This window comes from Anopheles funestus, chromosome 2RL (assembly GCF_943734845.2).
Source record: "Anopheles funestus chromosome 2RL, idAnoFuneDA-416_04, whole genome shotgun sequence".
NCBI classification, from domain to species: Eukaryota; Metazoa; Arthropoda; class Insecta; order Diptera; family Culicidae; genus Anopheles; species Anopheles funestus.
Genome location: NC_064598.1, coordinates 54,367,193 through 54,390,198, shown reverse-complemented (window position 1 = coordinate 54,390,198; position 23,006 = coordinate 54,367,193). Strand labels below are relative to the sequence as shown.

The 23,006-nt window shown below is 40.9% G+C and overlaps 1 protein-coding gene across 1 annotated transcript; it reads right to left on the bottom strand.

Moving 5' to 3' along the window:
- Positions 1 to 20,756: 20,756 nt before the first annotated feature.
- On the bottom strand, positions 20,757 to 22,564 carry LOC125761102 (uncharacterized). Its single transcript, XM_049421939.1, has 2 exons — positions 21,557 to 22,564; positions 20,757 to 21,482 (listed from the first exon to the last, which is right to left on the bottom strand). Exons 1-2 carry the CDS (start codon positions 22,523 to 22,525, stop codon positions 21,477 to 21,479), a joined length of 975 nt encoding a protein of 324 aa, XP_049277896.1. The 5' UTR covers positions 22,526 to 22,564; the 3' UTR covers positions 20,757 to 21,476.
- Between the last annotated feature and the right edge of the window lie 442 nt (positions 22,565 to 23,006).

The window sequence follows — 23,006 nt, the reverse complement described above, 5'->3', positions numbered from 1 at the left end:
AAAAAATCATACGCACACACAAATGTAATAAACATTAAGAAAAAATCTTCCAGGCCGTTCTTTATGAATAAAAAAAAAAAAAAAAAAAAAAGAAAAAATCTGCCAACATCAAATCATCTTCGTCGTACATACATACAACACAATCAAATCAATCGACCATTTGCACTAGCGAACGGTTCCCTTCGCACACGCACCCGATCGCAACCCGGTCGGAATCCAAAAGTGGCGGGCACGCCGCAAATTAACAATTCATGAAGAAAAAGCACAGTCATCTGTCGAACATAACCTCGTTAATCAATTCACGTCGTTCACGTCGACGCGCCGGGAGTGCAATTTTGTGCTGGCTGCGAATGTTACTGACCTACGCCAATGCGAAACGTATTTTGATAGCCAGCGCAGATGTTTTGCTGCGATGCCTCTGCCTGCGAAGCTGCGAACGCCAAGGGTTTTTGCTCCGGTCCACGGCCTCATTGCCAAACAGTACCAACCAACATCAGCATCATCATCATCACCGTCATCAACAACGTTTTCTTCATGTGCATCTTCATCTTGCACTTGAGCTGCAGCAGCAGCAGCAGCGCGATCATCACCATTAGCACAATCTTGTCCATTCTTTTGCCCAGTTTTCAGCTGATGCCAACCGGGTGGACACAAACAGATTCGGTTTACTTTAAGCATTCGTTTCGCAAGCTGGTCGTTTGCCTCTTGTTTCGCATTCGTGCCCAGCCACTTCGGGGCGAACAAAAATTAATACTAGACTCCGTGGCAAAGTACCCTCGCTGGTGGACGGAAGAAGCCAACTGGCCACGGAACGGCCAGCCGAGACAATGGTTGTCTTTCTCCGCTTCGACAGCGACTTGTTTATGGTTCTTAGACGATTTAGGAAGACGACAAGTGGCGGTTGCGACATAAAGTACGCATCAGCGCAGCTGTACGGTTCCGTACCATTGTGAGACATCCATCAGCAGAAATAAATGAGTTCAGTGTGAGATTCCACGACCGAAACCAAATCGAACGAACCAAAACGGAACAAATTGCCAGCACCGGTGCCGAACGAAGTACTACTTCATGAAAGTACTACACACCAAAGCAACAGCAAACAGAAAGGGAAACAAACAGAGCACAGAAGTGGCGAAAGGAAAAGAAATGTCTAAGCGGTAGCATTAGCTGTATGCACGGTGAGCAAAATTTTGGACCGTTATGCATCCATTTTACTGGAAGTTTTTGTAAACATTAAAGAAGCGTTTCGCAAATTCTAACCATTTTAACCCAACTCCACCGACAGTAAATTTCAAAAACTCATCCACCACATTCTGACTGACACTGACCTGACTCAATAAAATTTAGATTAAGTTGTAATTTATTTTTATTACGTCCGCGGCCATCCCGCCGTACTGTGCGGTTCCTCGATCCCAGCGCCTGTGCTGGGTTGTGTTTTATGAAAATTGATTGATCGTTTATTGCTTTCGGGTTTCGTACGTGGCCATGTTCCCCGTGGCACCCGCCCGGGAACCGTGCAGACTTTGGTATCTTCCGACGCGCCCTGCAGGACACTTCCGACATCGATAAAGCGCCAAAGAGGCGAAGCGCCTGCAACATGATTGATCTTTACTTTATTACATTTTTTTTTCGTACGTTCGTTCGTTCCATTTTTCGCCATTTTAACCGGTTGGTTTAGTTGCTCGCTAGTCGGTAGCGTCACTGTCAGGCTATCGCCGGTGTTTCTACGATATACATATTTTTTTAGTCGCTACTTCTCTCCTTTTTTCTTCCTTCACTTCCTGCGCTCATTTGGAGCAAACCTTCATCGAGCTGCGGTACAGCCAACTTCACACGGAAAAAAAATGGGGTAGATTCAAGAAGAACTCATCAAGCCAGCAGGCGAAGAACACGATGACATGAGATTGAAAAATATCGCCGCACCAACGAACCGGAGCACCGGAAGTCAATGGCAAAACCGGCTCCTAGCCGATGACTACCAACTTGTCGATGGTTTCTTCTCTGTCTCAGTTTCTTTGGCGAACAAATTACTCCTGATAAGCAAACTCCCGTCACTGCGTTTGGTTGACAACGTTTAATCATAATCTAAAAGGGGGTTGCATCAGCCGGGCAAAATGTCAAGCAAATGGGAACATCCGAACATTATTGCAACCTACAACGCACTAAATTGAAGCAGTGGTTTGATGCAGCATCGTTAAAGAAAGGTTGAGACAAGTTCCATAGTACGCTTGAACCAAATTGTATGTAAATGGTCCTACTACCAAGCGTTGTTTGTAACTTCCAAAACATTTCTATACCTCCACTCGATGCATCATTTATTTCCAGAAGAACATTTCTCAAACGAGTTAGCAACTGTACATGGTTTGTAACATAAGTTTGATACTGAGTGTAAGTGTTTCGCAACTTGCTTCCCATGCCCAAGTACTGTGCACCGGAATTCAGTAAACATTTGACCCATCGACCAACTTCCTACTGAGCTGAGCTGCAAAAGAAGCACAAGTTTTTCATTTAATTAACACATTCAACTATGTATTGATGTACCCACTCTCTCGGGAGTGGGATGTTTAATTAGGCAATTTTGTTAGTCTTTCCATCCGGTGGTACGAGTGTCGAAACAAACTACATTTCAAAAATTAACGCAAAGTTTATGTAAAACCTCTGAAGAACTAACCCCGACACCTTCGATCGTGCTTAATAAATCTTATGAAAAGAGTCACTTTTATAAATCTTCAGTGAATTCAAATCATGATTGGAGTCACAAAAGATTAATGAATCCTCGAAGATTCGGATTTCTCTAAGAGTTTTTGAATTAACGTTTTTTTACGTGTTTGGCTTCAGGAATTTTGTTATTCATATGCAGATGAGATAAGCTAGAAAGGGGACCAAGTGTGTACCACCCGGGATTCGAACTCTCGGCTATCCAGCAATAGTCAAAAATGCTCAAACAAAGCCTAAAATGGCAAACCAAAACCTCTTGTTGTTCCACAACAGCAGAAAACATAATCTTCATCATCTTCGTGGCACTACAACCTGAAGAGGTCTTGGCCAGTCATTTCTGGCTTTCCTTGACTTTAATTACTCCTAGCGTATGGGGCAAAGGTCCAGATGGGAGTTTGATACTCACTCCTGTTGTTTGACTATGTTACCCTATATAGCACAGGGCCGTTCCGAATTTAGGAGGATTCAGGAATCTCCAGAATAGAAATTAAGAAACATTCATTCAGATCAAAGATTCATTCAGATTCATTAACTCACATGAAACAATACATAGTAGATCGTTTTATTTGCTTTGCCGTAATTAAATGCTCTGCTCTGCTCTGCTCTGTGGAATGCTACCAAATACGTAAATAAAAATTAAAGCCATACAAAAGCAGACCTCCATCGGGGCGAGACTCTGGTGCTCACTGACCTACCTCAAGGTCTCGTCGGCTTTTGGCCATCGATCATGATAAATCATCTTTCTCGCGCGCGTGCGCGCTCCTGCGTTCGCTTACCACAGAAAGAAGTTGTTATCTGACGCATGTTTTGCGCACACGTACCGAAGATCTGCGTGCGTGTGTATGCGTGTGCTAAAAACCACTTCTTAAATGTGCGAAACAGTGCACGATCCACTGCAGTAAACTTGAAAAGTGCAATAAATGCGAAAAATTGCACCAAACCTTCTCGATGCACTCGGTGTGTGAATTTTTTTTTATTATCAACCCTTAAGATGCAAAGCGGAAGGTTGGGTGAAGTGACAACGATTGACCAAACCATCATCATCATCGCTGAATATCGAGTTTTTTTCCTCATAAACACGCACACACACACATTCTCAAAAACACACGAGAGCACTGTGTAAACAACAGTGATGCACCCTCTCCCCAGGGCGGCAGCATGGCATACGGTGGATTTGGTCAACGACCTGTTCGGTTTGGCTGAGATGGTGGGGGGTTGGTTTTGTGGTTTGTCCATTAGGGGTGACTACGAATCGTTCTGGACAACGTGGTGCTTCCAACGACAAAAGGGGGCTTGATGATGATGGTGATGCGACAAGACAACGATGACAAAGACGATGATGATGGCGATGACGAGGACGAAAATCGTTGTCCAAAGAACGAAAACCATCCGGCACCCCTTCCCATCCGGCTCCAATTTCCCCTTCCTTTCACACACACACACACACCCATACATACACCAGTTTCGTATGGTCTTCTTCTCTTCTCTTTATGGCCAATGGTTTTCATGTGCGAAATAGGAACGAAATGGACACGAAAGTCAACCTTAAGGAAGAATATTCCAAAAGAAACGGTGCGAAATCGGTGTGTGGAGACCGGCAGAAGATGGTGGCGAAACGACGGCTTTGGTAAATGTCCATCCGTCAAGACTAAATACGGTTTCCATACCATGCCGCCAGACGCTCCCCCCGCCCGGTTCCACAACCCTATCGACGTCGCATCGAATTGGTTCGGATCGGTTTGGCTGCGTTTTGAACTGTAACTGACCACGGTCAAGCCTTTGAACTGCACTCTTCGTCACATCACGCTCCTTCCCACTTTGCCACTTTATAGCGTACTTCAGCCAGTCGATGGACAGCGGCCATCGACGATACGGTGGCGCGTCCAACGTATCGTACGGTTTCGAATGGCCACTCTAACGAAAAACAGATGGAACAGAAACGACAACAACAAAAATACCACCGCCAACCGCCAAATGGTCACAGAAAATGGAATCGATTGCATGTCATGCTAGCCGCGCCCTGACATTACTGCTTTTTCTGTTATGGGTTTCGCTGGTTTTTGGACTTTTGTTTCTGTTTGCTCTTTTTGGGGTAGGTCAGAAAATATGCAAAGTGTGAAGCCGTGAAGTATAAATTTGCTTCTTTTTATCCGGTGGCTTACAGTGTGCTCAAGGAGTGGTCAGGTAACTTGTTTTTGTTTTGTTTTGTATTGCGTATGAATTTGTAAGTAACTGTCTATAGATGCGTAGTGTGAAGTAGGATGTAGGATTGACATAAAATTTGTAAAGCACAAGTTCTTTAAAAATGGTTTATTTTGAAATATAAAACTTTAATTTGAAGTATAATATTTTTTAATTAAAAAGTTTTATTTAAAAATTAAAATTTTATGTAAAATATATAAAAAGCCTCCTGACTTGTCTTCCGTATGCGTAGCATCGTGCGACATGGCTGCTGATTCTGTAAAAGTAGTATCGTTATCAAACAATTACAGAAAACGGGTTTCAATATAATATTTTAACGTAAAAAACATATAACAATTTTTGCCTTTGAAGATTATAGGTCACATTAAAGGAATTTCGTTCTTTGCACACTGTAGCCGGTGGATGACTTTCAGCTCAAGATCGATCCGAAAGCCGTGGATGAAAAAGTATCTATACAGAGATAGCAGCATTATTTCTAGGGTAACCTCTAGGGCCATTCCTCGAAGAAGAACATTTTATCGAATACCTTTCGTTGGGGCTAGTACTCTGCGTACTATCCTTTCCAATATTGTTCCTTTGCAAACCCCTATTTCACCTGTAATAAAAATGACAAAACTGTACGAAATATGTTCGAATGGTTTCCAACGATTGCCTGCCTGAAATTGTTCGGTTTTGTAACGGGAACAAAAGTTATTTGAATGCGAACTGGAACTGTTTGAAATTTCTCTTTACCGTTGCTTGGTAATCGATTAAAACGGCACAAGCGATCGTGTGTAATGTTCGTTTGAAAGTTTGTTGTAAATATTTAACACTGTTGTTGTACTCGTTGTACTTAGAAACTTTTTTTTTATTTAAAAAATTAACATTGAAATAAAATTAGTTTTCATGTTATGTTAAGCAATCTTTAAATTAAGAACAATTAAACTGTGATTATTTGCATCAATTCTTGATTTTTTTATCTCGCTTTCTCTTTTTCTATAACTCCCGTCTCTTATTTTCTTTTAATTCATAAGTGCGCAAACTACTTCATACGACGAGGAATGGAACAAAGTTTTGCTATGTTTTTTAATATTCTTTATTAATTAAATTATTTCTCCTTCACCTCCTTTGTTGACTGACAGCATTTGTCAACGGTACCGTATGTGTTTATTTTCTATACCATCTTCATCACAACCTTCCCTTACTGCCTGATCTCGTTTTGCACCGACTAGCTAAACCGTACCAACATTAGTCTCATTTTGTCTTTTCCGCCCATCTCTACGCTTAGATTTCATTTTCCTCAAACTGGTCATCGTTCATCATTGCTGCGACTAAGCATCATCCCGAACCATTCCAGTTTGTCCGATCTCGACCGGCGACCCCCATCGCTTTGGTGTCAGCTTCAAAATAATCACGACGCACACGGACGGCAGGGCAGTTTCGTGGTAGTCGGGGTAGGATGGGACGATGGTACGTAATCAGAAACTTTGGCTATGGCACGGAAACGAGATCACGTGAGCGAGAAAGCTAGAGACAAATAGCGATGGTAGAACATAAAACCTTTGCCAGTGCCTTCTTCCATGGAACAGGGTTGGGTTGGTGGGGGGGGGGGGGGGTGCAGTTTCGGTTTAGGTACTCCATCGTTGGCGCAGAAGTCAGAAATGTCAGATTCTTCAAATGTGCAGTACGCGAAAAAAAAAAACAACAAACTGTCCAGCTGTGAGTCGGAATAAGAAAAAGCGTGCAGAACTACTGGAGATTGTTTCGGATTGGTGGAAGACGAGCAAGATGAGATGAGGACCGAGTGAGTGAGGATTTGTCGAATCAAGACGTGCGAAGAGTGCGAGTGAAACGTGCAGCGCAGATTGATGTCAATGTACAGCAATTATTCCCTTTGTACACACTTCATCCGACTGGGATCCCATGGGAGACTGGAGCTGGTCATATCCGTGCCGGGTGTAAAGGGCGGACAACGGAAAGAGGTGTAGCAATTGGGCGGGAGAGCATACTTCGCAAAGCTAAGCCCTGGTGGAAGAAATTGAGGGATGCGGTTGAGGCAAGAGCCTCATTGACGTAAAGTAGTGCGTGTAGTGGAGCCAAAATGGTTTACACGAACTACCAAACGAAGAGAAGACATTCGAACGCAGCGCGGTGAGTTTTTCTGTTTTATTTTAAATCAAAACCAAAGAGTTTACCTTATTTCTAGTTAACCAACATATGATAATCAAATCAAGAATACGATAAAGTAAGATCAAGTAAGATCTTTCGATTCGAATTCGAATCACACTTCAATTACATATTCATCACGTTTCACATAATGTTGTATTAAATTAATTATTTTTTTTCTCTCATTTCAATTAGGACGGCCAGGCCGTATGACTTATATTTTATTTTATACATTTAATTTTTTTAAGTAAAACTGAACAACTATGTCCTTCTAAATGCATGTGAGTTCAATGTTGCAGAATGCTAAAGCCACGCTACAAAAGATCAAGCCGGAATATTACTATAGCGCTTAGTCAAAGTACACTCACGGCCAGCATCCCGCATGTGGTAAAAGGAATTGACCAAAAGGAATGAACAGTTCCCCAACCGTACAGCGGCCGGGCAAGATTCGAGAAGCTATCTATCAAGTTCACATGTTATAAATTATTTTATTACTTTTGAGTGAAAACTGATTCCAAGCCTTCGTTCGCGCCTAACTCCCAGCTCGTCCCGGCCGGCTTCAACCGCCGCGGTCAGATCTCGTCAATCACGCGAAAGCATCTGCGGCCTTCTTCGTTGGCGATTGTGCTTTTGTGTGCCGTTTCTTGCACCGCGACCCAACCACTGTAGCCTTCGCCTGTCACTTTTGCAGTTATGTTTGCCAAGATTTCCTGTTTTCGTTGATACTGACGCGTTTCGTACTATTTCTCTCTTTCGCTTCTTCACTTGCTTCTTTGCAACCACCCGCTTTTATGCACACAAACTTCAACAAAGGGGTAGCCGGGTTGGGGGGCTGGGGGAGGCAAAGTTTTTCGATGGATACAATAGTGCGGCTGATTTGAAGTCGCGCCGCACATAACACCGGGCGCGGGGGTTAGGTGGCAAGTTGCTGTAAGCTGTGCGAGATGCGACGGTAGGATGCCTTCTTTGGGTGGCATTTGGCGAGGAATTTGCACATTTGAGCCACAAAGCGTTTGGTCATCGTATATGGGAGGGGGGGATTTTTTTCCTCTCTCTTCGAATGGGGAAAACGCACTAAAATGCAGTACCACCTCCAACACCCGTACACCCGGCCTGGTGTTCAATTCGACCATGTGGACCTTGCATTCACACAAAATCCTGCTCAAACTGACTAGAGTTCCCTGATGATGCTGATCATGACGCCGATTATTATTACTGCTGCATCCTTCAACGGTTCGGAACATTCCGATGAGAAGATTCTTTTACCCTTGCAGCAGTGGGAGGATGGGGTAGTGTGTTTTGGTGTTTGCGCGTGTGTGTGTGTGTGAGTCGGTTAGTCTTTTGAGTGGTTTCTTTTGCGCCATTTGCAATCTTTTATTTTCGGAATGGACAAATGCTGCTGCAGCAGCTCGAGACATGCTCGAGATGATGACGCATCTAACGCGGTAAGTCTGAAGAGCTGAAGAAATGTTAATGGAAAAATAACGGAATAGCCGGTCCGATTGTATCCCGGTGTTGGTAAAATTGATTAATTAGTACCGTTGTGAAATGGAATTGCTAACCAAAACGTATTTGTTTTTTTAAATAAAATTATACTTCAGAACTTTATGTTGTCCATAAGGGAGAAGTAATATCCTTATGGACAGAACTCTCCATAAATAATTTGTCCTTTGTTATGGAACTATGAATTTTATGGAGTTCAAAAGCGATTCAAAAGCTTGTAAGATTATGTTCATCCAAAATCACTACTTATAAAAATTCACTTAATTTTGAAAAATAATTAAAATAAAGAAATGAAAAAGCGCACGCATTAATCAAACTGATTATAAAAGATTTTTTTTTCTTTTCAACTCACACTATTTTCATGCCAACATTTTACCAGTTGAATCAGGCTGTGCAAGAAAAAAAATGCTCACCAGTACTATATAGATTTCATTCGTAACCTTAACCTTCCCCAACATGCAGCCAAGAATACGAATCAACGTATCTCTGCCAGCCGTCGTAAAATATCGCTCCTTCTGGGATAACCTCTACCACATCAGGTTTTCGTTTCGAGCAAGGGCAATTCTCGCCAATTTTGCGGTTCAATCTTTAAAAAATAAACAACCAAATCGGAGGAAAAACAAGTTTGCTTCTCACACTACACCCAGCACCAGCTGCCCGTAACCCGGTCGGTGGGCCCTTCTCTCCAGCGAAGCTGCATTTCGCCAAATCCGACAGGACAGGAACCAGTCGGGCAGAAAGAGGCGCAACAATAAAAGGGTGAAGAAAAAAAAAATTACACCGCGAACGAAAATAAAACCGACAGCACAGGTCGAACACTCGAAACCGCGCAGTTCGAAAACATGCGGCCCCCCTGCACTGCACTTCCCCATTTGCAACGCAATGCAACAACGCATGTACTACGAAAACGGCCCAACCAAACGAATGCACAAGCGAATGGGACCCAAAAGCAAACGGCACAAAAAAGCAGCACTAATAATAATAACAACAGTAACAACAAAAAAATGCGGCATGCACTTACAGACGCCCGCAAAAATGATGCACACCATCGGTCCGCCCCGATCCGACCGATCGCCACAATCTGTTCACAAATCTGGGAACTGTGGAGTTGCTGCAAACACTTCGATAGATTGTACTCTAAACCGAACCCATTGGGAATGGGGTGTCTAAAGAGAGGAAGAAGCTAGATCTTGTACTATAGTTTCGCGTTTTGAAATTGGTTTTAAATTACCCAACGTTCGTCTTATCGTGCGATGATGATAGTACCAGAAACAGGATCGGGACAAGTGAGGAGAACGCAAAACCAACGTAAAACAAACCAAACAAATGAAACGATGAGAACGCAACTGGTGGAACTGGTGACCAAAAGTTAATTTAATACACTAGTCTGTTGAGGTAGTAGTAACCATAAGGTATCGAAAGAATTAATGGACAAGTTATAATCGAATCGTTACAATTTTGGTCTCCTCATAATCTCTCTTACAATAGTACCTTTCATCAGGATGGGTTTTTATGCTTTGTACGATGCGTTTTATAATATACTAAGTGGACTTTAGGAACACATGTTACAAATATGATGCATAATAATTTTCATTCAATTAATGCATTGAAAAACGTAGCAAAATAAGGCAAACACAGCCGTTTTAGTCTTTAATTGAATTAGTACCTTCAAAGCACTTTCAAACCATCCTAAGCTCGATCATGATCAACAATTATAAAGTATGCAGTAAAAACATTCTGATACATTAATTTGGCTCTTTTTTCATGACTAGTTTTTTTTTGTATTTTGTTTCTTCAAAACCTAGATAAATAATGATAAATTTTTGAAATATGTTTTCTTTCTATATTTATGATTTTAAAGCTCATTTTTGACATACTAGGCCAGCTTCTTTTCTTTTTTATTTAAAGAAAATTTAATGTGATGTCTGCCGTGCAAAGAAGGAGTAAGTTTTTGGTTCTTGTATCACATAGCCCAGTGGTCAGCAAAATGTTTGCCGTTTTCATTTTTTCATTGTAGCTCTATGCCGAAAGTTATTAACCCCATTATAACTCTACCGAGAGATTGCAATAAATTGTAGTTTGATTTGAACTATTTCGTTTGTTCATTCGAATAAATTATACACAGTGTAGAATTTTTCCTTCTCGCTGTCTCGGTTATCTTAGTATTTTGACACTATAAAAACTAAAACTAAACTAAAAAGCAATTATTAGATGGATGATACAAACATTCTAAGAGTTGATAACTCATGTACCGTGCAGCCTCAATTTGCAGGCTGATTTTGGATAAATAGGTATGTGAGATGTCTTTCAAAATCTTTCAATGTTAATGTGATAAAAATAACGCATTGTTCATATAGGTATGCAAGTTTATTTTATTGTTTTTATATATAATCTTTAAAAGACACACCTAGCCATTATGTCAATTATTAGGTTAAAATAGTTTAGTTAAGTTAAATAAAATAGGGGTATTTTCTTAAAAACGACCTGCACGTGATAATGTGATGATTTCCTAGACATTTTGAAATATAAAATATTCGAAATAGAACATGCTTATCAACTTTAAACACATAATTTAAATTTAAGCATACCATTTCTCACTTTGGCTCTTTAATCATTGCAATAGCGAATCATTACAGAAGAATGGCGGCAAAGCGTATATTCCTTCATAAGACTACATCTGAGGCTATTGACGTCCCTCTATTCTCAAATCTTTATAATTCTCTGCTAGGCAATGACGGCAACTGTTATGATCAGAATTTAGAACTACTAAATATTGTACTCGTAAATATTGTACTAAATAGCGCACAAAGGTGGCAGTCGTACTTGGACAGACATCTGAATGGAGCAAATGCACGAGATAGCGAACCAGGCACATGAAGCAGAGGAGATCAATACTACGACCGCCAGCTTGATGTTGACAAAGTGCCCCCGACATCCTTGGACGAAGTCATCATTGCCATCACACAGCTGAAATGCAACAAGTCAGCTGGAAGCGATGGTCCGGTGACCGAGCTGTTCAAGATGGGGCCGGAGAAGCTTGCTGCCACTATGCATCGGCTGATCGTAAGGATTTGGGACCAGGAAGAACTACCGGACGAGTGGAAAGTAGGCGTCATACACCCAGTGTACAAAAAGGGCGACAGATTGGACTGTGCTAACTTCCGAGCCATCACAGTCCTGAATGCTGCCTACAACATCCTCTCCCGAACATTCTTCTGCAGACTTGCGCCCTTATGCCACAGATTTCGTCGGAAGCTACCAACCTGGAATTGTTGGAGGCAAATCGACCGCCGACCACATTTTTACTCTACCGCAGATCCTCCAGAAGTACTGAGAGGACCATATCCTTACGCACCAGCTGTTCATTGACTTTAAGGCGGCCTACGATACCATAGATCGGACCGAACTCTGGAACACCATGCAGCAGTACGGATTCCCAGGGAAGCTGGTACGGCTGCTGAAGGCCACGATGGATGGGGTGCAGTGCAAGGTGAGAGTATCGAACATGCTGTCGGAATCGTTCGAATCTCACCGGGCTCTGAGGCAAGAGGACGGACTCTCCTGTTTGCTGTTTAACATCGCTTTGGAAGGTGTCATGTCATGCGGTGCCCCGATAGACACCCGGGGCACTATTTTCACCCGTTCTCTCCAATTTCTCGGCTTCGCGGAAGACATTGTCATCTGCGGCGGTGTGCGACACGTACACCCGACTGAAACGCGAGTCCGATATAATTGGATTGACGATCAATGCGACGAAGACAAAGTATCTGCTTGCTGTAGGCTCTGACCGTGATAGAGCCCGACTCGGGAGCAGAATATCAGTTGACGCAACGATCTCGAGGTGGTAGAGGAGTTCTGCTACCTTGGTACGATTGTAACTTCAGGTAAACTTGCTACGTAACTTCGTGCCTTCTACAGGCCCCACAAACTCCTGCGATCCAGAAGACTCCAGCAACACACGAAATGCACCATATATCGCAAACTGATACATCCGGTAGTTCTCTACGGGTACACATCCTGGACTATGCTAACGGAGGATGCCAATGTACTCGCCATATTCGAACGGCGGGTATTAAGGACTATCTTAGACGTTGTGTTCGAGTAGGGTTCCAAGCTGTTTTTCAGTGTAGATATCCTGGCGGTTGTCGAACCGGGTGCTCCTCAACGATCCGTTCGGCCCGAGACGCACAGCGAGCTTGTTGGCTGGATCAGGTGAAGTCGAACCTGTCGGAGATCTGATGCAGTCGTGGATGGAACTAAAGGAGCCGTCCTAAACTGAGTTTACTGGAAACGGATTGGTGTCCTGACCGTGTCTTGGTGACGTGCTCGACCATGAGCAGTCCAAGAAGAAGAAGAAGTGCACTAGAGCGGTTTGTACTAGGTGTTGTGTGTGATAAACGGCGCCAGTTCGACACCACAGGACTGGGTATCAAATCCCTTGCGGACCGTCCTCCCGTATCAAGGACCGACAATCCGGCTAAGTAGTAAAATATTTCTAGTAAGCCAGAAATGGACGTAGTCCCTGAAGGACGTTAAGCCAACGAGAGAGAGAGAGAGATAGAGAGAGAGAGAGAGCGAAACAAGCATACTGTAATCAAGGAAAGTCAGAAATTACAGGCCAAAACTTCTTGAGGTAGTAGTGCCACAAACGAAGAAGAAATATTGTACTAGAGACTGAGTTACGCAAACGATAAACTCCTATAATGCACTAAGATTTGTAGTTGGTTTCTATATCACGATCACTAAACTTAAAAATAGCCTTAGATGGCTCTTTTGATGATGCCATCCATGTCCATGTTCCTTTTTTTAACGTTCAATCTATATTTTCTGTTTTAATAAATTTAATTTTTATGTGTTGTGTAGACAAAACTTCCCGGATAACTTCAATTAAATTAAATACCTTGTGTATTTTATGATATTTGGCGTTTTGCTACGAAAATTTTGCCAACCACTGACATAGCTAAACATAGCCAATCCTTGCCGATAAAGAGATACTGCTCCAGATGAGTTTCGATTCACGATCATGGGAGTATCAGTACTAACAACATGACACAAAAACAATGATACTAAAAATACTTTATAACAACAAAAATCTTAGTATAAAATTAGTAGTGAGAAATGGAATATAATTTTTCTTTCACATTTTCGTTTATCTGTATAAATTCTCAGATTTTCTTTCTTGTTGCCTATCTATGACAATTAGCTATGATAGTTTTTTACGAGCAGTAGTTACATATTCATATTTTATAAATTTCTTTCGCTTTTCTCTGTTTTTTGTATCATTTTAACAAACATCTACAATACATAATACATTCGTTTTATATATCTTAACTTTAATATATTTTTTTTCTTTTTTCACCGGTTCGTCTATGTTTCATTGTTGTTAGTTTAACTTAGTTTAGTTATAAGTTAATATATATTGTAAACCCCTTGTGGCTTATAATAAATATGAATTGAAATGATATTGAAATGAAATGAAACAAATAGTGATGTAGATTACAACTGATGATATCAACTTTGAACCAAACAGATATCTGCCAGAAAATCACATAACTTAGAATATAGATACAGCAACACAAGGATGGGAACGGTCAAAGGAAGCAACTGACCGAACGAACCAAACCGAACCGAACGGAACTGAACGGACAGAACTTGATTCCATCAAATTACGTGATAGTATTTCGTAACAATTAAAATAGCACGAACGCAAACCAGAACTACTCGCATGCACCACGACGCCGCTACACGGCGACTGCCAGCTTTTCCCCACCGCTCGGGGAAAACGCTGCGATACGGCAGCCGCATCAAGGGGTGGCTCAGTTAGCAAGTGGTTATGGGAAGATTGGGAATTAAAATACAAGAAGCGTAGCCTCCGGTTCCAGGACGGCATCGGGTGTAAGTGTATTGTACTGCCGCAAACGAAACCGCGCCACGCTGTGCACTTATTTTAGCGGTCAAAGATGGGGTGCAACAACAACCAGCAACAAAAAAACTCTGCTCACCATTTACGTTCAATCGGAAAACGCGATGGGGAGTAAAAGCGTACGAAAAAAAGGAAAAAAACATGGATACATCTACACAAACCAAACAACGAAAAAAAAGATCCACATCCACTAGTGCGCGAACCAAAAAGATGACAGCAGAGAAAATGACTTAAAAAAGCAACACAAGACAGTGGGGTAGAAGACAGCAACAAAAATGCGCCAGCCATAGCAAAAACGGGGGGACAGCAAAGTGGGGCGAGAAACAAAGGAGAAGTGAAGGGCAGGGAAAATACTAAACCGAACTGTTGCCAACGGCTAGGGCTAGGAATCCATTATATAAAATTACACCAGTTTTAAACAGCAACTTCAGGACATACGGCAGCTACACGTCTGCATGGCGTTTTGCAGACAAAAAGTGTATCACGCGTACCTTTTGCACAAATAACAACGAAACGATGAAGCTAACATACAGCAACAAAAACCGACTTAAATGAAATAGCGGAAAAAGAGTTAACCTTAAAGTCAGGGAAAGAGATAGAGAAAAAAATAATGCACCTCAGGCGTTCGATAGAAGAAGCTTGATAAAAATGTTAAAAACTAGAAAAATTGCTGAATCAACTTAAAGTGCGAATAAATTAAGATGTCTGATAAACGGGACGTGGAGCGATTTGGCATCAGACGCACGTGATTTTTTTAATAGAAACCAAAAAAAACAAAATAGGATGTGAAAGTAATTTTTTTAGCTATTTGAAAACGTTTTTTTTTTTTCAAATAATTATAATAATCATTATTATTGTGTTGTTGTTTCGGTTGCTTTTCATTTCATCGAGCTTTCTCATCCACACCGTTCCGTTCGTATTGACGATGGCTTGGCAAAGCTTTATCAAATCCTAGCTGGTAATGATGGTGATTCGACACAGTGCTACTAGAATTGCTTCCCCACAGGCAACTCTCGCGATCGTTCAACACTAGAACGCGGTGCGCAGAACAACAACAGCAAAATTGTCCACAGATGATCTCACAGCCATCGCAAGCTACCTTTTTCGCGCGATCATATTGCGTACAGGAATGATGGAAAACGCTACAGTAAAACCGGGAAAGAAATTATCGAAGAAAAAAGTAAAGAGAAACACGGAAAGCGAGAGAAGGAGGGAGAGAGTAAACGCAACAAACAACAAAGGGCGTATCAAATGATGATTGACGGTTGCTCGCGCTGCTCGTAATTCACTTCCAAAATGCTACCATGCGGCCATCGTTTCGAGATCAAACTAATGCAGGTCGTTAAGTGTACTCCTTTTTTTGTTTTGTTTTGTTTTGTGCTATTCACTCCGTCGTTTTTGAAATTCTTGCCGTTATTGCCGTTGTTTTGTTCCCGTTCCAACCTAACACCTGCACAATGATGGTGGCTGATAGTTTAACATTACCGCCATCTTAGAACGAAATCAACCGAAAAGAGCGCACTGCCCTGACAACTAAAGGCAATCGGTAGCAATCAACGAAACAGCACCAAAACAAAATAAAACAAAAACGGGCCTAAGCTTAGAAAGAACCCAAACGCCCCGCGGAGGTTTGTTTTTTTCTGGTTTTTGTTTCTTTGCTAGCTCTATTCTCGAGTGTTTTATTTTGTTTCCATTTTCTCTCCACTTCGTTGTGCTTGTCTGAATACTTCCCACAGCTTCTTATACAATATGATACTATTTGATCTACGGTTTCTTCTTTCTTGTTTTTTTGTTAATCTTTTTTAATCGATCACTTTTATTTTGCAATGGCTTCTATGGCGCGCCTTTCATCTTTTGAGTTAGTTTGCTCAAACTAAAATGAATAGTACAATGAAAACGACTAAATTAAGGAAGGACTAAAATGACACATTCTAACAATTATGAAATTCTAAGTGAAGCTTCTGCTGCATAAACTGCGTAACAACGTATTACCCATTCTCTGATAGACAAGCTATTACAATCATTATTTATTTAAAGATGAAAGAAAATCCAGTATTTCAAGGTCTCTTTAAATATACAACCATAAGTCTGTAAACGTATGATTCGAAAAAGGCTGATGTATTACTTTTTTGTTTATCTATTATACATAAAGTGTTGTTTTAACAAGCTTCTATAATGCATACTTGTGATTATGGAGTCGAAAATATTTCTGTCCACGTGGCATTCGTTCATAATTATAGTTTTCCCTACTCGAAGGTACTTAATCTCATGCACTAACGCTAAGATCCGCTCGTAGTTTGAGCTGAATTTAAAAAAAACACACGCACACACTATGTGACCGGTGCACAAAAAAAGGCTTGCCCTTCCTATGGCATCAGCCATTCAGCCTAAGCATATTTCCTGTGCGTTTTGCCAAAGCCTTAATTTAAGCAATCAATTGCCAACGGTTGCAGGAAATTTATTCGTCATGATTCGCCTCTGCCAGGCGAATGTGCAGTGCAAGCAATCTAAGGTAAAAAAAAGCATCCATTACTCAAGATACAGCGAACTCACCAAACGAACCCCGAACGGTGCGACCAGGGGAGTAAATATTGATAGTAAAAAAAAAGTGACTTTAGAAGAAAAACAACAAATTCAGCACCGCCGTGTATAATACACCTTGTTCCAATGGCAACCAAACCTTTCGCAGCATCCGATCGCAGCAAATGAAGAGCACGGCGCTAAATGCAAGCGAAGATAGCTGCAAAAAGCTTCCAACGGCGTCCACAGAGTAATGGAGTCTTGCATCGATGACAACGGAGCAAGCCTCAATTGCTCCCGCGGCAACTGCCACGGCTAAACTGACCTACACCGGTGAGCCCAATCGCTATCGAATTGTGGTAGGCCGCTCGGCAGGAAACGATCCAACTGTACGAAGCATTGAACGGAAGCTGAAAAAGTGGCAATTTTCGTGCCCTTTCTTTCATCCACTCGCGTTTGCGTTCGTTGCCATCTTCCGGCCTGTTGCTTTTGCAAGAATTTCCGCTTCTGGACAACATATGCCAACGAAAGCAAGAAGAAAAAAACGCGCTCTTCCCACTAGGTTTTATGATGGGCAAGAAACCAGTGATTATCTCTGTGGTGTTTTATCAACAAAACTTGTAAGTATGCATACTTCTTGGTGTAGGTGTTTACACCAAGTTTTATTATCAAAACGATCTTCCTGTTGAAGAACTTCAAGCGCTACAATAATATAAAACGTTTATGGACTATGGATCGATTGCACAAAACCTTTAATATTTACGTATCCTTAATGGATTTGCGCGTAGTTTACTGTTATCATGTTTTATTTTGTTCACATAAAAACAAGAATGAATTTGACACATTTTTTTGGATAGTGCAATGATCATAATTTCTATCCAACGACATATTTGAAAGCAAATTCTTGTATGATGTTGTTTGTCGCTCTGCCTTTACTACGATGCTGATTATCAGCATAGTTAGATTCACTTGTAACACACTAAAAACGACTAAAATGCATGACTCTATACTTTTCTTTTTTGTTAATTTAATAAAGGATATAGGTTTCCAGACATTTTCTTTCTTCCGTGGTGTAAAAACTGAAAACTATAACGGAAGGTGTGCTTTGCACGAGCTTACAATCACGAATGACCGCGTTGACCGTTTATTGTTCTGACATTTCTTTTTGACAGTTAAGATAATTAGAGTATGGTATGACATCTTATTATATTTAAATTCATAACTATCTACAGCTCGGCCGTCCTGACCCTAAATTGTCCTCAATTTTGTGTTTTAATTTCCCAAGTGTTGCGTATTATAACTCGATCAATCGCCAGCAAGGGGCACAATCCACCTTCTTAATTTGTCTGATTCCAAAACTCCGTCATAAGGTATCTGCGTAATTTGAATCCCGTCAATATCCCTAATTACATATCTATCGTTAGGTAAGCGTTTGTGAATTACGTATGGACCCTTGTATCTGGCGATAAGCTTTTTGTTAGAGTTGACTGTGTTATCTATATTTTTTATCACTACAAACTCTCCTTCTTTGAATTCTGTAGCTGGACGGTAGTTTTTGGCATGCTGTTTTTCATTGGTTTTTTGCGATTTTAAAATATTAGAAGAAGCTTCAGCGCGTATCACTTCTAGCTCTGAGGGTACTTTGTTTTTATCATCCAGATATTCGGTTAAGTGGTCTACTGCAGGACCTCGCTGATCTACGCCAAAAAGCAACATAGCCGGGGAAAACCGAGTTGAAGAGTGAATTGTATTGTTAAGTGCGTACTCCGTGTATAGCAATTGAAGCACCCAATCAGAATGATCGGTTTGATTTGATAATTTGCTTAATATAGGGCGAATTACTCGGTTCACTCTTTCTACTTGGCCATTAGCTTGTGGCGATCCCGTGGCATTTAACACGTGAGTAATTCCTCGACACGATAGAAAATTGGAAAATGCAGCCGAAGTAAAACACGTACCACGATCGCTCACTATTCTTTTGGGGCGACTGTAGTAGGAAAAATATTGTTTCAAGGCATTGCATACTTCGCGGGTGCTAGTGGAAGAAGTTGGATATAGTTTGACGAATTTGGTAAATGCATCTATTACTACAAGTAAATACTTTTTCTTCAAGGTTGATGTGGGCAGTGGTCCAAAATGATCAATATGTAATGTGTGAAAAGGGTAGGGTTCTTTTTGGATACTGTGCAGGTTTCTATTGTTAGTTCTAGCAGGAGCGGTATAAAGAACGCACTTTAAACAATTATTTATGACGTTTGCTATCCGTGTTTTTCTATTGGGGAACCAGTAATGTTTATCAATTTGAGTACAACATTTGTCGACTCCAAGGTGTCCTATTTGTTCGTGAATTGAACGAATAAGATTATTTATCATTTCCGTAGGTACGTATAGTTTTAATCTGTTTGAAGTGGATAGTTTATATACAATATCGTCTTGCAACTCGTAACCTTCAACGTTGTTCGTTTCTAATTCCCTTTTCAACGCTTGTATAGTAGGATCTCTAGCTTGGGCAACGCGTATTTGGAAGTCGATATCAACATCATCAATTGCAGCTGCAAGTTCTAATCTACTCAAGGCATCTACATGGCTCATTGCTGTCCCCGGACGGTGTTGGATTGTGTAATCATAATTCTCTAAGAAAAGTGACCAACGCGCTATTTTAGCGGATGCATTCCTATTTTTCAATGTCTCCACTAAAGAGTTGCAGTCTGTTAAAATCTTTATAGGGATGCCATGAACATATGCGTGAAACCGTTTGAGGGCATAAATCACCGCAAGTGTTTCGAGCTCATAGCTGTGTAGTTTGGCTTCTTCAGTAGAAGTGGTCTTTGAAAAATACGAAATTGGGTGAAATTTGCCATCATTCTGTTTTTGTAAAAGTACTGAACCAAAAGCTGAAGCACTGGCGTCACAATGAAGCTCTGTTTCGCGTTCCGGGTCATATACAGCAAGTACTGGAGCCACTATTAGTTTATCTTTAAGAGTTACGAATGCCCTTTTGCAATTATCGTCAAAATTAAATGAAACATTATTTTTCAAAAGATTTGTTAAAGGTTTTGCTATGGCGGAAAAATTAGGTACAAATCTACGGAAAAAAGAAAATAATCCCAAGCATTGCTGAACTTCTTTCACGTTACGCGGAAAAGGGTAATTTTTAATAATTTTAACATGTTGGTCACTAGGACATATACCTGAAGAGTTAATTTTATACCCTAAATAGTCTAACTCATCATAAGCAAACTTACATTTATCAAGCCGGAGTTTTAACTTATTTTCACTTAGGGTACGTAGCACTTCTCCGACCAGTTGTAGGTGCTCACCAAAATCCTTAGATGCGATTAGTATATCGTCGATATATACAACTAATTTTTCTTCTTCAATAAATTTCCTTAATATTGTATTTATAAAACGCTGAAACTCGGCAGGTGCATTTTTTAACCCAAAGGGCATACGAGTATACTCATATTGCCCATCTGGAGTAACAAACGCCGTATACTTAATCGAATCCTCGTGCATCTGCACTTGGTGAAAACCGCTCTTTAAATCCAGAAGGGTAAAACACTTTTTATTTCCCAAATGTTCCAAACACGACTCTATGAGCGGCAGTGGGTAGTTATCTCGGAGAGTAACTTTGTTCAATGGTCGATAGTCGACACATTTTCTAATTTCACCATTTTTCTTCCTAACTAGAACAAGTGCAGAGGCGTAAGGTGAGTTACTTGGTCTTACTATACCAGCTTCCAATAACTTCTTCACAATTTCTTTAACTTTGTTCCTTTCGCCAAATGAAAGACGTCTAGGTTTTGTGAATATAGGGGTATTATGAGTAAGGCTTATTCGCATTTTGTGAGTTGTTGGCACAACTTGTTTTTCTGGGTAATTTTCGTAATTATTAAATATTATTGACTTCATATCGCTTTGTTGTCCTTTAGATAAATGTTCTCCTATATTTATAACGCTTGTTTCATTTACAACGTCTATAGCGCACATTTCAGTGAAAGTTTCAATAAATTGTTTTCCGTGTTCGCATTGTTTTGGAATTAGATCGGAGTTTGTAGCATTCTTAGAATCAGACATAACAAATCCCTTATGTACCCCAACTGGTTTCTTGATCGAATCATGCAATAGACCCAAAGTTTGAAGCTTTTGGAAAACAACCGGCTTTATTGTATTCAAAGTTTTATTCACATTTAATTTCATCAGTTCAGGAATGGTATAAGTTTTACGAAATTGAGCAAGAAAAATGAAAAGTTCAGATAATAAATCTCTCCCTATTAGCAAGGGTAATGACATGGAATTTTTAGGTAAGATAATAAAAATATGATTGAAGATTTCGTTTCGAAAGCGTATACGTAGTTCAATTTTTCCAAGAATTTCTAGTTGTATGTTTCCTATTCCACGGAATCTACTCGGTTGAGGAATACCAAATTGTTGTCCCGGAATGATGCTCTCATTGATAAAACTCCTAGAACTGCCAGAATCAAAAAGACAGGTTGTCTTAAACCATGTGCCACAAACTTTGGTCTTTGGAAAAGCAACACTCACCTCTTGGAAGGGATCTAGCTTAACAATATTTCCATCCTTTTCAAAATCTCCAACTTCCTCATTATCCTGAACTGCAGCTACTGTTGGTGAATGTTTGGTGATCTCGGGACAATTGCGGATGATATGAGTTGTGCTTCCGCATTTAAAACAGGAACCTGGAGTACGACGTGGTTTTGTACATTGCGATGCATGATGCCCAAAATCCGAACAGTTGTAACATCTCTGTCCGTTTCGCTCTGTCGCCATCTCTTTGCCTGTGTTCGTCTTCGAAGCATTCGCACTGTAGGAGGATGGGTTTCGAGTATCTTGGGTTTTGCGTATCAGAAAATGCGTTTCGCGACGTTTGATGAAATCTATTAGCTCATAGATATCACTGTAATCTCTTGTGATTAAGCAGTTGTAGATTGGGTCACGAGACAGCCCTTTGATGGCGTATGTGATTATGGCCTCCTCGCTCACTCTGCCTTTTTTCCCAAGTGCATTCACACGATACACATAGCTATTGTACGATTCACTTGGCTTCCTAGACACCGACGCTAGCTGACTATGTATCAGAGCTTCATTAGCTTGGTCAGGAAATGCCTTTTTTATTTCTTCGGCGAACTCATCGAACGTTTTTATTGTGTTGCGGAAACCATCAAACCATTCCCGAGCCGCTCCGGTTAGTCGACCGCTTGCGTACAGCAATTTCGTTCTGTCTTGCCAGCTGTAAATTTCACTATTATGCCGAATAGTTTTCAACCACTGGTTGATACCAAGGCCGTCGGAAAATTCCGGTATTAGGTATTTTACTTCTTCGGGATGCGCCAATTTTCCGTCCGTATTGGGATGTCGTAGCTCCATTGCCTTAATTTTTTCCTGTAGGGCTATTATTTCGGCACGAAGGCTGGCTTCACTGATTTTCTCGTGAACTATGGTTTTTTCAATGGCGTCGTCTTTACAAACACTGTTTCGCGTGTATTCCGCCATCTTTGTGTCGACCGTCGGCGAAGCTTCGGCTAAGATTATGGCGTCACCGATGCATGTGTTTTCTTGCGAAGAGATCCCATTGTTCTCTGTACACTCATCTGCTTTCACTACATTCTCCTCGTACATGCGACGGAGCTGTGAAATGGTTGCCGTCGGGGACACTTCAATGTTGGCGGCAGCCAAAGCACACAAAATTTCGTCCTTCGTCGGCATATTTCCAAATAGGGTGTTCCAAATATGGGTTCTTATCCCACTTCTGAATTGTAAAAACTGAAAACTATAACGGAAGGTGTGCTTTGCACGAGCTTACAATCACGAATGACCGCGTTGACCGTTTATTGTTCTGACATTTCTTTTTGACAGTTAAGATAATTAGAGTATGGTATGACATCTTATTATATTTAAATTCCTAACTATCTACAGTGGTGATTTTTCATATCAAAATGATTTTCCGTAATGTGTTTATTCAAATTACATTTAA

Bases quoted from the DNA above. Each gene is read 5' to 3' on its own strand.
- LOC125761102 (XM_049421939.1), bottom strand. From the start codon at position 22,525: ATGGCGGAATACACGCGAAACAGTGTTTGTAAAGACGACGCCATTGAA.